Consider the following 17,504-nt stretch of genomic DNA (forward strand, 5'->3'; position numbering starts at 1 on the left):
TTTTTTCCCACAAACAGAGCTTTCTTTTGGTGGTATTTGATCACCTGTGCGATTTTTACTTTTTGCGCTATAAACAAAAAAAAGAGCGTAAATTTTGAAAAAACAACAATATTTTTCACATTTTTTTATATGAAATTCCCCCAAAAAAATGTAAAAATCTAAAATTTTTTAACATTTTTGGCCAATTTGTTTTCTGCTACATATGTTTGGTAAAAAAAAAAAATAAATAAATCACAATAACCGTATTTTGATTGGTTTGCGCAAAAGTTATTGCATTTACTAAGGGAAAGATTTCTGTCATTTTTGGTGTTTTTTTTTTTTTTAACGAGTAATGGCGGCGATCTGCAATTTTTTTTGCGGGACTGCGACATTGCGGCGGACAGATCGGACCCTTGACTGACATTGACACTTTTGGAGTTACCAGTGACATTACTACAGTAATCAGTGCTATACATATGCACTGTTACTGTAAAAATGACACTGGCAGGGAAGGGGTTAACTTTATTGGTGATGCAGGGGTTAAGTGTGTCCCTAGGGGCGTGTGCTTCTAACTGTGCAGGGATGTGGCTAGTGATGTAAGCACAGAGACATACAATCCTATATAGCAGGATCGTATGATTTCTGTTCTTACATCAGGGAGAATGACAGGCGGCTTTGTTTACATCAGCCGCCTGCCTTTCTCCCTCTCCACTGGGAGATCGCGAGTGGCCGGCAGACAGACATCGGGTCCGCCAGTCACACACGCGGGGATGTTAGGGAGTGAGCGGGGGCGGGAGCGCGCCTCCGGCGGCGCACGTTCGCCCCCTAGAGCCTCACAGGCGAGCGACGTAGTCCTACGTCACTTTGCCTGTGAGGGGCTGACCGCCGCCGTAAATAGTCGTGTGGCGGTCGGCAAGTGGTATTAAAGGCAGAAGAAAAAAATATTTATATATGTAGCAGATTTTCCAGACATTGGGCCCGATATGGGTCAGATATGGGTCACACCTTCAGCCCATTTAAACTGAATACCCAAGTGTGAGATTGGAGTCAAAGACCAGTCCGACATCTTTGGTTTGTTTTGTTTATTTTATATTGGGGATGGGAGAAGGGAATGAGTGCGATACTCCTCTGGCTCAACTAGGTACAAAATGGGACACTTGAAGAAAAATGCCTTTCAACGCTGTCTTGACACTGGCTGGGTGCCGACCAACGCTTGCTTGCGCTTCAAAAACACTGACTTGCTGTACTGTACTTGAAACTTGAATTCGGACACTCTGATTAGCTCAAAAGTCCTGGACTGTACTGAGAACTGACTCCTGACACTCTGATTAGCTCAAAAGTCCTGACTCCTGAACACTGCTCCCTCCAGTCCTTTCTGACTGAGGAAGCTTCTGTAAACTGATTCTACAACTCTCCACACTGTACACTGCATGCTGTACACTGAACACTTCAGGGCCCAACTGCTGGCACCCCCTCTACACTTCAGGGTCCACACACTGGCACCCCCTTTACTCTTCAGGGTCCACACACTGGCACCCACTTGTACACTTCAGGGCCCAAACTCTGGCACCCCTGTTACACTTAAGGGTCAACACTGGCACCCCCTTGTACACTTGCTTCCTGCACCAGCTAGCTAGCTCCCTGATCCCTCTGAGTCTGACCTTCTCCGGAGTGGTCCCCTCTCACTAGGCAGACCCCCAGGGGCAGTTTGCAGTACACACCAGCTGGGAATGCTTGCCTGAAACTCGACCCTTCTCAGCTCCGCTTGTTCTTGGCACATCGGATCCTCTCTGCAGCTCAGCCCTCCGTCCCCTCAGCCAAGCCGCCTGGGACACCCGATTCCTCTGACAGGAGGAGAGTCAACCGTACTCTCCCTCATGGGACTCTGCTTCCTGCCAAAAACACTGCGTCATGTGCTCCCCTCAAACTTAAACCCACTCCCAGAATGCTGTGCGGCAGAATCTGCCTTTCTGGGGTAGATACAGGCCTGAGTGAACCATTGGCTGGGTTTCCTTTACTGCCCAATGAGAACCCTCTCATTAAGTACAGTGGGGAGACTCACCAATCTCAACAACCACACCTGGGAGACATGACAGCCCAGCTGAAAAACACGGCCCCGCTGTTAAGCAGACATGGCCCACTATACTTTACCTAGCACCTACGTTGTAGGGTGCTACATATAAAATTACACACACACACACATACATCACATTTTCCTTTTTATCACATTTTTTTTTTTTTTTAAGACTTTGGAAAAGTAGCACAAGTGTGAATGGGGCCTTAAGTAGATTACCCTGCTAGCATTTATACAAATACAATTACAATGATGTATTCTTGAATACAGAGCTACATTAAATTTGTGTCTTTTGTACAAGCCTGGAGGTCAGGTTTAAGTTAAAGAAGATATCCGTCAGATGCAATGTGTCACTTGCCATTGTTGCTTGCCTCTAGATGCAGTGTGTCACTTGCCACCATCAGTTGCCCCCAGATGCAGTCTGTCACTTGCCACCATCCTCTGCCACAAGAGGTAGTGTGTCACTTGCCACCCATAGCCTGCCACCAGTCCACACACCAGAGCCCTGAACCTAAAAAGGTGGGCATGTGAAACCCCGCCCCAACCCCAGCGATGAGAACTATATCCCCTCTCAGGTCCCTCAGTCGGGACTCGGGCAGAAGGAGAAGTTGGGCAGGGCAGCCGACTTCAGACAGAAGTGCACACAGAAGGTCCCTCGCCTCAGTCAGGCGGGAGGAGGAAAAGTCGGGCAGCCGATCTCAGAACCAGCAGTGCACATTGCACACAGAAGACGATCCCAGTCCCTGGTAACTCCCTCCCTCTGCATGCCACTGGACCAGCCTCACTCTGTAGGTGAAGACACTGGTTGCTAGATGCCAGACAACCCTAGCAACCTGTTGGGACAGTGGAGCTGGTAGGATGGCTGTGTATTTCATTCCGGGACACTGTATTGTCCCTGAATGAAAGTGCCTGGAACATAGATGCCAAATGCAGGACTGTCCCGGGCAATCTGGGGCACATGGTAACACTAGTGCATAGGCCACACTGAAGCAAAAAAAAATGCTTCTCTTAACTATTCGAGTAATTTATATAGATTTGGAAATAAGAGGGTTCAATTGTTCTGCATATCAAAAGGTAATCCTTTATGGTATATAAAAGGGTGTGTTTACCATGGATTTATGCACGTCAAGCGTGGAACTACACTGCATCTGAGCACCGCACACTAATAATGCTATTTAATTTATTTTCAATATTTCAAGCAAACTTCCTTCACCCCTTCAGGTCTCCATGCCTTTTTTTGCTGAGAGATCAGTTTGAAAAATACCTCCCTAGTTTTTCTTGCTGTGGCTATTTTGAGTAACTGAAGCATCCACTTCCTGGAATCTATCTGCCCTTAGCTCAGGCATGCAAGCAGGATGGTGTGCTTAGCTGATCAAACCCCTCCCCCCTCCTGAAGTCTCCTGGGATGTAGGACATCATTTTCCTAAACCAGGAAGTAACTGAAGCAATGCTAGCAGCATAAGGAATAACTACTTGCCGCACGAGTACAGTAGGCAGGAGGTGTATAACCGTAAAACAAAAAAGCTGCAGCTTCCAGTGTGAAAACAACAGACAAAAAAATACAAAACAAGCTGCGCTGAGTGAGTAAAGACATAATGATAATCAAATGTGATCATAACGTGCAAAAATGAATTGCAAAATCAAATTGCAAAAATAAATTTGCAATAAAACGGCCAGGTAAACCGTGATGTGCTGACGTCACCGGTGTGTTCGAGGAGAGGACGGGCGGAAGAGTCGTCCAGCCGGCAGCTCGTTTTTTAAATGCGCTTAAAACTCTGCATTTGTGTAAGTGTATTTCTACATTTTAATAAACCTTATCTGCGGTTTTACACTATGGAGCCATTTATTCCATATGGTGGTGATAATCACATGGTGGCTGTTGAGAGCTGGCCCTGGCCATCCTTGTTTGGGACCATTCGGTATACCTATCGGATTGGAGGCTTGACACCCTTAAGTCTTGGGGTCCCCGAGTTTACCTGGCTGTTTTCCAAGTGACATCAAAGGGTTGAGAGAGCTGAGATACGCCATTCACACAGGCTTATGCACATCAGTATCTGGTAAGCAGATCACTATACTGATGGTGGATACAGCACTTTTGGTGATTTATTTGGATTCACACTCTTCACGGATATCTTGGGATCATTTGGACTATATTAGAGACTTTTTTTCAACTCAGTTTACAGTATAAATCACAAATACCCACTATTGCAGCAATTTATTTTTGCAATTAAATTTTGCAATCCATTTTTGCACTTTATGATCACATTTGATCATTAGGTCTTTACTCACTTAGCGCAGCTTGTTTTGTATTATTAGGCCGGACAATGGGCCTGTATGTCGCATGCCCTTCCTGCCAACCCGTGCTGTGAATGGATACAGCACAAGCTTGGCAGCTGATTTCAGCCAATGATTTTGGCTGAAATAAGCTGATCAGCTGTATCCAGTCCAGACAGAGTTCTGTGTTCACAAACACAGAACTCTATGTACATGGAACAGCGATCTGGGTGTTTCTTCTCCCGGCAAAGCAGCCAGATAGAAAAGAAAAGTAAAAGCAGGAGTTGCACCCAACTCCGGGTGTAAACATCTGATCTGACCTAAGAGATCCCTATAACTTTTTGCTGTATATGTTGGTAGTGCTCTATTGTATTTTTGATGCAGTGTCAGCACCACAAATTGTCAGCCAAATGTTTGTCAAAAGGGTAACTCCACCTTCATGGAGCAAAAAAAAAAAAAAATAGCAAAAAATATAGTTAAAAGGGGTTGTAAAGACAGCCCCCCCCCTTTTTTTTGTTTTTTTTTGGATAAATTAAATGCATTCAATGCAATAAGATAAAAACCATCTGTGTGGAGCAGCCCCCCTAATACTTACCTGAGCCCATCTCGATCCAGCGGTGTTGCCCAAGAGTATCGGCTATACAGGATTCCCCCTCCAGATTGGCTGAGACAGGAGCAGGGCACCATTGGCTCCTGTTGCTGTCAAACTCCATAAACCAATGGGGGGCGGGGCCAGGCAACAGCTCTGTGTCAAAATGGACACCCAGAGCTGTGGCTCAGCTCAGTTGCCCCCATAGCAAGCGGCTGGCTGTGGGGGCACTCAGCAGGAGGGAGGGGTCGGAAGCGCCAAAGAAGGAGCCAAGAAAAAAAGAGGATATGGGCTGCTCTGTGTAAAACCACCGCAAGGAGCAGGTAAGTAAAACATGTGATTTAAAAAAAAAAAAAAAAAAAAAAACCCGAGACTTTAGTATCACTTTAAGATTAATTAAGGCAATATGGTATACTGTATACAATTGCTAAACAAGTCATATTATTATTTAACCACTTCCCGCCCGCCCTATAGGCAATTGATGGCGGGAAAGTGGTTGCATTATCCTGACCGGGCGTCATATGACGGTGGCAGAATAATGCGCTCTGCGGGCCCCCCGGGGGCGCGCAGACCAGCGATCGGTGATGCAGCGTGTCACTCTGACACACCGCATCTCCTACTGATGTAGGCTCTTTACCATGTGACCAGCTGTGACCAATCATAGCTGGTCACATAGTACACAGGAAGAGCCATTGATCGGCTTTCCTCAGTACGTGCCTGACAGGCAGGAGTAAAGGAGAGACGATCTGTGGCTCTCCTGACAGGGGGGGTCTGCACTGGTAATCAGACCATTGATTACCAGTGCAGACCCTGGGGGGGTGCCACTAGAACCACCAGGGATGCCCACCATGGCCACCAGGGATGCCCACCATGGCCACCAGGGATGGAAATCAGGGCTCAGGGAGCCCGCAGGAGCCCTCCCCAATAGTGCTGCCCACCAATGCCCTCCCCATCAGTGCCGCCCACCAGTGCCCATTATTGCCCACCAGTGCCGCCTATCAGTGCCGACCAATGCTGCCTATCAGTGCTACCTATCAGTGCCTCCTCATCAGTGCAGGAAAAAAACGTATTTACAAAATTGTATAACAAACCAAAAAAATGTTTTTTTTATTTGTTTAGCAAAAAAGAAAAAAAACTTGCAGTGATCAAATACCACCAAAAGAAAGCTCTATTTGTGGGGAAAAAAATGACATAAATTTGGTTTAGGTACAGTGTTGCATGACCGCGCAATTGTCTTTCAAAAAGGAACAGCGCTAAAAGCTGAAAATTGGCCTGGGCAGGAAGGGGGTGAAAGTGCCCTGTATTGAAGTGGTTATTAAAGCGTACCCTTCCTTTTCAATCTTCAGTACTGTAGTAAAATGCAATATGGTAACCTGGAGGTATTGTGTACAGAATGCTTGTATATATATATATATATATATATATATATATATATATATATATATATATATATATATATATATATATATATATATATATATATATATATATATATATATCTATCTATATCTATCTTTCAGCTTGAGCTATTGGGTTAGGTTAACAGGTTTCAGGTTTGACAAAAAGGGTACCTGGAAACATAAAAAGCTTGAAGATGCATTTAGCTCAAAAGCATAATGCAAAATATTAAATATATATTACATATTTAGTGGACAAAAACAAATAAAAGATGCATTCTACAGTCCTCATCAAAGAATTAATGAATGACTAAACCCCTCTACTAGCATTACTTTTAACTGTAGAGAAGGGCAATAATATGCATAACTACATGTAAAATGGAATACAGCAAACTTGCATATAAAAATGGTGAAACATCAAAAACAGACTTACTTTTGTTCCGGGGCTAGAAGGAGCAGAATTTGTATTCCGAAAAATAGATAGAGGCACAAGGGTAGTTCGCTGAGGTAGCAATGCTACAACTGGACGTGGAAATGGATTTCTGTGAAGTTTTTGTGAAGTCACTTTTTTCTTCATTATGGTAGTATATTCATTTTCCTCTCGAGATTCTGCATTGAAAAAAGGAGAGAGGTTGGTACTTTCTCCGTACAGGTTTCATTTGTTTCTTATTAACATCAATAGATGGCTGTGCTGTCTAAATGTGTTCCTTCTCAGTTCTTTATTCACCAAAAGAACCAGACCAGATTTGGAGAGTTTCTTGAATTTGCATTTAAAAAGTTTCAACCTCAGTTGGTCATAGAGTTTTAAAATCAGAAGGTTTATTGTCATACATTAAGATACAATAGCTTCTGTGTGTAGCAGCCTCCCCAGCATCCCCCTGAGATACCTCCAGCCCCCCTGGTACTTACCTGAGCCCCATCCGTCCAGCCCCCCGGTACTTACCTGAGCCCCATCTCTGTCCAGCAATGTCCACAAGTTCCTCGGCCATTCGGGACTCTCCCTCCTGATTGGCTGAGACGCAGCCACGGCGCCATTGGCCCCCGCGACTGTCTAAGTCGGTTAGCAATTCAGGAGAGAGAGGGGGTGGGGCCAAATGGCAGCTCCACGTCTGAATGGACACACGGAGCTGCAGCTCGGCTCGGGTGCCCCCATAGCAAGCTGCTTGCTGTGGGGGCACTAAGGAGGGAGGGGCTAGGAGCAGTAAAGAGAGACCTGAGAAAAGGAGGATCCAGAATGCTCTGTACAAAACCAACTGCATAGACGAGGTAAGTAGGTTTTTTTTTTTTCCTTGTTTTCTTTACTGCTACAGTGTGGATCGGCTGCGCAGAATCACATTATATATATATATATATATATATATATATATATATATATATATATATATATATATATATATATATATATATATATATATACACACACACACACACACACACACACACACACACACACACACACACATATATACATACATACATACATATACACCCACACACACACAATTCTGCTTTTCTGGGTGGGGAGCGTGTGTACCCCCTGACCCAGCACACATCGATCTCCCCGGGGGAGAACAATCCGATAGAACTGTGCAAACCAGTAAATACAGGGCTAGGAAAGATATTTTTTATTTTACCTCCTTCAGAAGAAAGCTTTAGCTTGCTCTTAACACTTCTGTTCCCCACCACTGACAGTTCGATTTCTTCATGGGGCATGTCAGCAATGGTCTCGATGAAGACCTTTTCCAGTTCTTGTGCCATTAGCACAATATCATCCCCTGGCTGAAAGACACAATGTAGTTTGCCATGAATGAATAGCACAAACAACAAATGTGGTATTTCAAAAAGGGAAATGTCATCATGTTCTTACATTTTACAGAAAACATTTAAAGTTTCCCTTTGATGTTTTCACCCAAGCATGGAAATTGCTATTAAACAAGAAACTGCGTGTCTGCCAAATGATAGCACATTTCTCTGTAACTAAACATTGCTGTGTCGGAACACTCCAAGTCTAGTGACACAACTAAGAGGAGGCGTTAGTAATAGTGACAGGTCCAAGTGGCTACCATGATTGCAAAATTACTGGCACAGACAAAATGGTTTGTCCTTTCAGCTATTTATACAGAAGTGAGAAAAAAAAAAAAAAAACTGGGATTAAAGAAACACCATACCAAGAGAAAAAAAAAAACGTATGGGTCCACTCTATAAAAGAGATATCCTTCCATATGAAAGATTGAAAAATACTTGTTCTAATACAAGTCTAGATTTTATAATACATTTTTACACTTCTTGGGTTCCCCTGGCAACTGAAAGTAGATTAACATCAAATACAGTCCTTGGCTCAGTCAATGATCAGTCCAGGGGATGTGTTTTTTTTGTGTTTTATTTAGAACTGGGATAGGAGAAAGGATGAGTGGGATACTCCCAACGTTAACCATTTACAAATCCTGAGGACAATTGACTGTAGAATGCGGCAAGCCCGCTGCTTCACCTTGCCACTTAAGTGAAGTTAGATTAACTGTTCCCACTTTAATATACTCTTCAGGGTTAATAACTTGGCACTCCCTTTACTTTCACTGCCTGTGTGCTGACACCCATCCGCTGACTTTAGCCACTGGAGTGGTCCCCTTCCTGGGCAGACCTGGCAAGCTCCCCTGTACTCACAGACACTTTTTCCAGAGTTGCTCTGCCTTCACCTCCTCAGTCAGCTTCCACTGGACCTCTGAGTTCAGCCACACTTTGTTGGTCCACTAGGCCGACTGCCTGTGATCACCTTCCACACCTTCAGAAGAGGAGACGGCCATCACCCTCCTTCTGGGACTTGGCTTCCCGCCCAAAGACCCCCTTCTACATGTGCTCCTGGCCTTTATACCCTATCCCAGGTGGCCCCTCTCTGTGTGAGACAGAACAAAAGCCTGTGCGTCATTGGCCAGGTTTCCTCCTCTGTCCAACAAGCCTCCTCATTGGATACAGTGGGGACACCCCCTCAGCCCTCATGAATCGCACATCAAGCACACCCAGCAGGCCTAACTACTGATCAGGCTCCCCTGATAAATGGATTTTTGTAAGAACTTACCGTAAAATCCTTTTCTCTTAAGCTCATTGACAGACGTAGTCTTCTTGATTCTCAAGAGCTGGGTTATGTTGTCTCCGCAGGAGTAGGACTAGGCAGAATGACAAAACGTTCTGGCTCCACCCTAGGGGGCAGTCCCTGAGGGTATATCCTCCCTCTCTCTGCTACAGGGAATCAGTTCTGTTTAAAGCAGTACAGAGAAATTAACCCAACCCAACTCAATGATAGAGGGGCGGGTACTACGTCTGTCAATGAGCTTAAGAGAAAAGGATTTTACGGTAAGTTCTTACAAAAATCCATTTTTCTCTATCGCTCATTGACAGACGTAGTCTTCTTGATTCTCAAGAGCTGGGACATCCAGAAGCAGTGCCACAAATGAGGGGTGGGATTGACAAAATCAAATCCAATCTAGTAGGCCCAACCGGTGCCAAACTAGAAGTTTTAAAGGCTCATTATAAACAAAGAATGAGACTAAAAGAAAAAATTTTCCAACGGAAAAAAACCCTCGAGGTAGACCACTGGTCTCCTCAAATTGCGGCCTGCAAAACCTTGCGGCCAAATGAGGCATCAGACGATGCCATTACATCAACTTTATAATGTTTAGAGAAGGTATGCACCGACGACCAGGTAGCCGCCTTGCACACCTGGACCACTGACGCCTGATGGCGAAAGGCCCATGACGCACTAAGTGCCCGAGTGGAGTGCGCCTTAACAGGGAACGGGGGCTCCCGACCCTTAATAGAATAAGCCTGTACTACCGTCTGTCTGATCCATTTGGAAATGGTCGCGGCAGATGCAGGCAACCCCTTTTTGGGTCCATCTGGGATCACAAAAAGTGAATCCGTCTTGCGAAACGAGTCTGTCGTTTTCAAGTATACCCTGATCGCCCGGACCACATCCAAGGAGTGCAAAGCAAATTCCCGAGGATGACTGGGCTTAGGACACAGGGAAGGTAATACAATTTCTTCATTCAGATGAAATTCTGAAACTACTTTTGGTAGGAAGGATGGATTCGGACGAAGAACCACCTTATCTCTATGAACCACCAGATATGGTGAACGACAAGATAATGCGGCCAGTTCTGACACCCTGCGTGCAGAAGTAATAGCCACCAAGAAGGCCACCTTCTGGGACAACGTGGGTAGAGGAATCTCCCTAATATCTTCAAAGGGAGGTTTCTGAAGAACCGACAACACTAAATTAAGATCCCAGGGGGGTAACGGCGCGTGCACTGGCGGAGCCAGATGTCGCACCCCCTGGATGAAATTCCGCACCAAGGAATGAGTAGCCAAAGGCTTCTGAAAGAAGATGGCTAATGCTGAGACCTGACCCTTGATAGTACTCAAGGCCAGTTTCTGCTCAACCCCTTGTTGCAGAAAAGCCAATATTCGACTAATCGAATAAGACCGAGGACGGAACCCCAAAGGTTCACACCATGCAATGTAGGACTTCCATGTGCGATGATAAATCTTTCTGGAAGTCGCTTTCCTTGCTTCAACTAGAGTAGGAATAACTGAAGCTGACAAACCTTTGTCCTTCAGCACCTGGGTCTCAATAGCCAGGCCGTTAAAGCCAGCGATCGTAAAGCAGGATGGAAGATCGGTCCCTGAGACAGTAGATCCTCCCTGAGAGGAAGTCTCCACGGGACGTCCGCCACCAGTCTGACCATGTCGGCGTACCAAGCTCGACGAGGCCAGTCCGGAGCTACCAGGATTACTGGGATTCCTTCCTCCTCTACCCTGCGAAGAAGTCTTGGCAGTAACACGAGAGGAGGGAAGGCATATATTAGCTGGTATTGCCCCCACGGGGCGATCAGTGCGTCTGCGGTTTCTGCTAGAGGATCGCGGGAGCGAGCCACGAATCTCTGAACTTTCCTGTTGAATCGTGATGCCAACAGATCCACATCCGGTGTGCCCCACCGTAGGCACAACTGGTGGAAAACGTCTGGATGGAGGGACCATTCCTCCTGATCCAGGGTCTGACGGCTGAGATAATCTGCCTGCCAATTCTCCACCCCCGGAATGAACACCGCAGAGATTGCTGGAACAAATCGTTCCGCCCAGCGAAGAATGCAAGCCACTTCTTTGGCCGCTCGGACACTCTTGGTGCCCCCCTGATGATTGACATAAGCCACGGCCGTGGCATTGTCCGACTGGATCCGAACCGGGCTGCCCTGGGGCTGCTCGGTCCAGTGAATCAGACAAAGTCTGATCGCTCTCAGTTCCAATACATTTATCGGTAATCTGGATTCTTCCGGGGACCAAAGTCCCTGGACAGATAACTGACCAAGAATTCCTCCCCATCCGGATAGACTGGCATCCGTGGTCACTATCGTCCAATATATTGGCAGAAATGACTTTCCCTGGCTGAGCATTGGAGACCGAAGCCACCAAACCAGAGATTCTCTGGTCTGTTTGCTCAATCGTATCTGATTGTCCAGGGATTCCGGATTCCGATTCCATCTGAGAAGAATCTCTTGCTGAAGAATTCGGGTATGGGACTGGGCAAATGGGACTGCTTCGAATGAAGCCACCATCAACCCCAGAACCCTCATGCACGTCCGAAGGGAAGACCAGCTGTTGGACAGTAACAACTGGACTGCTGATTGAATCTTTCGAAGTTTCCCTACCGGAAGGAAAACTCTCGTCCTGACTGTGTCTAGAATTAGACCCAGATATTCGAGCCTCTGGGTGGGAACCAGAAATGACTTTTGCTGGTTCACCAGCCACCCGAATTCCTGTAAAGAAATCATAGTAATTTCTATGTTTTGTAGCAAGGTCTGAGGAGATTCTGCATGAAGCAGAAGATCGTCTAGGTAACCTAGAATCGATATACCTCTTTGGCGCAGAAGTGCTTGATGTCTATGGACGCTAGGACATCCCCTGGATGCAGGAAGGCTGCTACCGTGCGAATGGACTCCATTCTGAATCTTCTTATGTTGACGAAAGAATTGAGCGCTCTTAAGTCCAGAATTGGACGCACTTTGCCCTCTTTCCTGGGTATTGTAAACAGGTTTGAATAAAACCCTTGAAACCGTTCTGTCCAAGGAACGTGGACTACCACTCCTTGTTGTAGTAGATCTGTGACTGCTCTCCGCAGATCTTCTAGACGATCCGGAGATAGTCGGATATTGGAAGGGAAGAATCGCGCCGGTGGGAGAGATCGAAACTCGATCTTGTACCCTGACTTTATGACTTCGCAAACCCATTTGTCCGGGATTCTGGAAAGCCATGGATCCGGGAACCGGCGAAGACGTCCCCCCACCCCAGTTATGGGTGGGGGCGCACCTTCAGGCTTTGGATGGTTTATCTTCAGGTCTGGAGGGGGCGGGCTTTTGCTTGCCCGACCACCGACCCCTGACGCCTCCTGCAGGAGCTTTGGAGGACTTAGTTTTTTCACCCGCTGGACGAAAAAACCTCTTGTGAGCAGAAAAAGAAGGCCCTCGTCTTTGACGAGTTCCTTTACCTTTAAAATTTTGCGGTAAAAAGGTGCTTTTTCCACCGGTGAGATCCTTAATGATCTCATCTAAGTTGGCTCCAAATAGACGCTCTCCTGAAAAGGGGATATTAGCCAATGCTTTTTTGGAACCTTGGTCGGCTATCCAGCCTTTTAGCCACAGTGTACGCCTGAGAACCACTGCTGAGACTGATGCTCGCGCCATTAATGGAGTGGCGTCTAACGCCGCATCACATACAAACTGTAACCCCTGTATCATTTGTTCCAACAAATCTGATACCGCCTGAGGGACTTCTTCTAAGTCCCGGCGTAACCACTTGGTCCATTCAGTTACAGCCTGCGAAACCAGACCAATAGCAATTATTGGCCTGAAAGCTGATCCAATCAAGGAAAACATGGTGCGAGACATAGCTTCTATCTTGCGATCCACTGGATCTTTAAAAGACGGAGCGTCTTCTAAAGGAATAACCGTGGCTTTATTCAATCTAGCAATAGGTGAATCCACCACAGGTGGTTCTGTCCATTTCTTAATAAGGGTTTCCTCAAACGGATAACGCCTGTCAATGCGTTTGGAAATATTAAAAGTGCGTTTTGGCAGACGCCATTCTTCATCGATTGGATTGCCAAAACATTTGGGCAATGGAAAAACCTTTGCCACTTTGATGCGCTTTTTAGTCCCAAAAGGGATCTCAGTTTCAGCTATTTCTGATGGAATACCCTGTAACCTTAAAGTCTCTTGAACAGATACAATGAGTGCGTTTACCAACGCTTCCTCTCGGGCTATGGCAGATGCCGAAACATCCTCCTCACTGTCTGAAGAGACAGGACCCGAGACACCAATACCAGATGAAGTACCTGCAACTGCAGAAATAGGCTCAGAGTCTGAATCCGAGGTTTCAGATAATAAGGGGTTAGGCGGGGGTCGCTTTCTTGCGCCCTGTCCCTGACAAGCCACTTCCACCCGGGACACAAAAGTTTCCATAATAGCTGACAAAGATTCAATTGTCAATGGGGTGCTGGAGGATCCTGCAGACCCCTCGAGGGGATCCGGAGGAGATACATGAGTGGCAGGGTCCATGTTAATAAAGGACACTTTGCCAGCAATAAACAAAAAAACTTTTTTTTTTTTTTTTGTGTGTCTCCCCCTAGCGCAATAGCGCCCCTCAGAGTACCTGCTTCTCGATCCCAGAGAGAGAGAGAGGGACCCCCAAGGCTCACCAACCGATGCAGTGCAGTTTTCCAACAAACTGCAGCCAGCGTCTGTCTTACACAGACTGGAAGGAGCTGTTTGCTTTTTCCCCGGGCAGAAGGCGTGGCTCCGCCCCCTGTGTACGCCTTCCGGCGTTCCCAGCCCTCCACGAGGAAGCTGGGCTCACAAAACATGGCCGCCCCCATAGAAGAGACATAAGACTCCAAAAACATGGCGGCCGGCGTGACCTGAGGACATATATGTATTCGGTCTACGGCAAAATGGCGGCGGACCGCCGATATCGTCTTCCCAGCACATCCACCTGCACTCTGCTGAGAGGTGACATATGGATCTACAGAGATACACTGCACATAAGGTAGGATTATACCTCCTATGTCTGCTGTAATGTTACAGTCTGCTGGGTAGAGTGTTAGCTCTTGAACCAAGTCCACTTCCCACAAACACATGCTGTATTACAAGGGGGACTTGTAAGTGTCAGATATATACTGACCATATATGGAGGGGCCCATAATATATACTGCCTCATAAATGAGGAAAAAAAGGGAACGTTTTACTCACCATACCGAACCGACAGGCACCCTCTCTTCATAATACCCTCTCCACCGGGGTGGGGGTTTGTGGACGCCTCGACTCTCTGGTCCTGGCGTCCAAGCGAGCTTTAACTCGCAAAGTCAGTCCCTTTACTGGAACTCCGTCGCGGCCGACTCAGCGCACTGGTCTGCACGCGCCTTTTAGGCAGAAACCGGGGTGACCACTGGATCTCACATCCAGCCCGTCGCCCGGCCCCGCATACTTACTTGAATATGTCGCGGCCGACCAAGCGCAATGCCTGGTCTGCACGCGCTCGTAGGCCGGCTGGGGTGACCACAAGTGTCGCCCAGTCCGGCATTTTTGCTTGAAGATCTCACAGGAAAAAAACACTGGAGAAAACTACCTAAAAAATGTCTTTTTCTTAAAGAAAAAAAAGTCTTGCCAGGACCAAAAGATCCCAGCAAGGAGCTTAGGTCCTTACTCCTGACTAGACAGAAAAAAACTGATTCCCTGTAGCAGAGAGAGGGAGGATATACCCTCAGGGACTGCCCCCTAGGGTGGAGCCAGAACGTTTTGTCATTCTGCCTAGTCCTACTCCTGCGGAGACAACATAACCCAGCTCTTGAGAATAAAGAAGACTACGTCTGTCAATGAGCGATAGAGAAAAGCAGATAGAGCAACTACGTTTTACCTGCCTAGCACCTACCTAGGAGGGTGCTACATACACATTAAAACAAAATGTATATATATATATATATATATATATATATATATATATATAGTTTTAGTGAGTGGCCACGGGTCTTATTGTATTACCTTTCTCTGAAAAGTTTGTTCCTTATGCTCGGGTCACCAGTACAATGTTTGTACATTGATATATTCCCTCTCAAGCATCTCTTCTCCAGAGAGAATAAGTTCAATGCTTGTAGACTTCCCTCATAGCCGAGATCCTCCATTCCCGTAATTATTATAATTGTTGTACAATTATTGTTGTCGCCCTTCTCTGGACCCTCTCCAGTACCAGCACATCCTTTCTGAGGACCAGTGCCCAGAACTGGACGGCATGCTCCAGGTGTGGCCAGACCAGAGTCTTGTAGAGTGAGAGAATAATCTATTTCTGGTGTGAATCCCCTTTTTTATGCATGCCGTCTGTTGGCTTTGTTGGCTTTGCTTACAGCGGCTTGGCATCACATGCCACTGCCAAGCCTGTTGTCCACTAGGACTAGAGGATTCACCCCGAGGCCCCCCCCCCCCCCCACCCTAGTGAGTACCTTGCATTCGTATTTCTAACTAGAGATGTCGCGAACATAAAATTTAATGTTCGCGAACGGCGAACGCGAACTTCCGCAAATGTTCGCGAACAGGGCGAACCGCCATAGACTTCAATAGGCAGGCGAATTTTAAAACCCACAGGGACTCTTTCTGGCCACAATAGTGATGGAAAAGTTGTTTCAAGGGGACTAACACCTGGACTGTGGCATGCCGGAGGGGGATCCATGGCAAAACTCCCATGGAAAATGACGTAGTTGACTCAGAGTCGGGTTTTAATCCATAAAGGGCATAAATCACCCAACATTCCTAAATTGTTTGGAATAACGTGCTTTAAATCATCCAGTGTGTGAATACGATCAGGTATGATGTTGGTCAGGTAGTGTAAGGGTTACGCCCGCTTCACAGTGACAGACCAAACTCTGACAGACCAAACTCCCCATTTAACGCACCGCAAACAACCGCAAACAGACCAGAACCAACCAAAATGGGACAGGAACTGGGCTTTAAGGGTTAGGGTTAGAGTTAGGGTTATGGCTTAGGGTTTAAAATTCAGGTTAGGGTCAGACCTAGAGTTAGGGTTAGAATTAGGGTTAGGGCTAGGGTTATTTTTAGTGCTTAGGGTTAGAGGGTTAGGGTTAGAATTTAGGGTTAGGGATTTAGGGTTAGATAGAGTTTGTTTTAAGGTTGGATAGGGTTTGGGGTTAGGGTTAGAGTTTAGGGTTTGGGTTAAAGGTTAGGGTTAAGGTTAGGGTTAGGGTCAGGCCTAGAGCTAGGGTTAGAGTTAGGATTAGCATTAGGGCTATGGTTTCGGCTAGGGTTAGGGTTTTTTTTAGTGCTAGGTTTAGAGAATTAGGGTTAGAGGGTTAGGGTTAGAATTAGGGCTAGGGTTATTTTTAGGGCTAGGGTTAGGGTTAAATACTTCGGGTTAGAGAGTTAGGATTAGGGTTAGGTTTAGGGTAAGGGTTAAGGTTATGGTTAGAGGGTTAGGGCTTAGGGTTAGGGATAGATACTTACAGTTAAGGTTAGGGTTAGAGTTAGGGATAGGGTTAGATACTTAGGGTTCGGGTTAGAGTGTTAGGATTAGGGTTAGGGTTTGAGGGTTAGGGTGTTACAGTTAGGTTTATGGTTATAGTTAGAGGGTTAGGGTTGGGGTTAGAGGGTTAGGGTTATAGTTTAGGGTTAGGGTTAGGGTTGGGGCTAAGGTTAGTGGTTAGGATTAGGGGTTAAGGTTAGGGGTTAGTGGTTAGGGTTGGGTGAGGTTTGGGTTAGGGCTTGTCTAGGGCTAGGATTGGGGGTTAGGGGTTAGGGTTAGATACTTAGGGCTAGGGTTAGATACCTAGGGTTAGTGGGTTAGGGTTAGATATAGAGGGTTAGGGTTATATACATAGGGTTAGGGTTCGGATTTGATACATAGTATTAGTGTTACAGTTAGGGATGATCGAACTTTTGAAGAGTTAGTTTCGACCAGAACACCCGAACCTCCCGAAAGTTCGGCCCGGATTTCAGAACCCCTTTGAAATCAATGGGACCCGAACTTCAGTAATCAAAAAACACAATTTTGAAGCCCTAAAACCCAATAAATGCCCCTAAAAAGTGCCTAGGGTTCTGGGTCATGCCCCAGGGACTATCAATCACACAAAAAAAGTTCTAAA

At 46.2% G+C, this 17,504-nt stretch overlaps 1 protein-coding gene across 1 annotated transcript in view; it reads right to left on the reverse strand.

The window, feature by feature from the left end:
• The window catches only part of BRDT (bromodomain testis associated), a gene marked incomplete at its 3' end in the record, with an annotated part of 211,867 nt that overhangs the window by 169,696 nt on the left and 24,667 nt on the right, over window positions 1-17,504 (reverse strand). Inside the window, exons 2-3 of the mRNA XM_082265438.1 lie at window positions 7,948-8,092; window positions 6,747-6,922 (exon numbers count right to left, since the gene is read on the reverse strand). Of these exons, the coding sequence (XP_082121564.1) occupies window positions 6,747-6,922; window positions 7,948-8,092 (321 nt within the window). The remainder of the gene's footprint in view (window positions 1-6,746; window positions 6,923-7,947; window positions 8,093-17,504) is intronic.

Source organism: Pelophylax lessonae (assembly GCF_965119305.1).
Source record: "Pelophylax lessonae genome assembly, chromosome: 8".
NCBI lineage: Eukaryota > Metazoa > Chordata > Amphibia > Anura > Ranidae > Pelophylax > Pelophylax lessonae.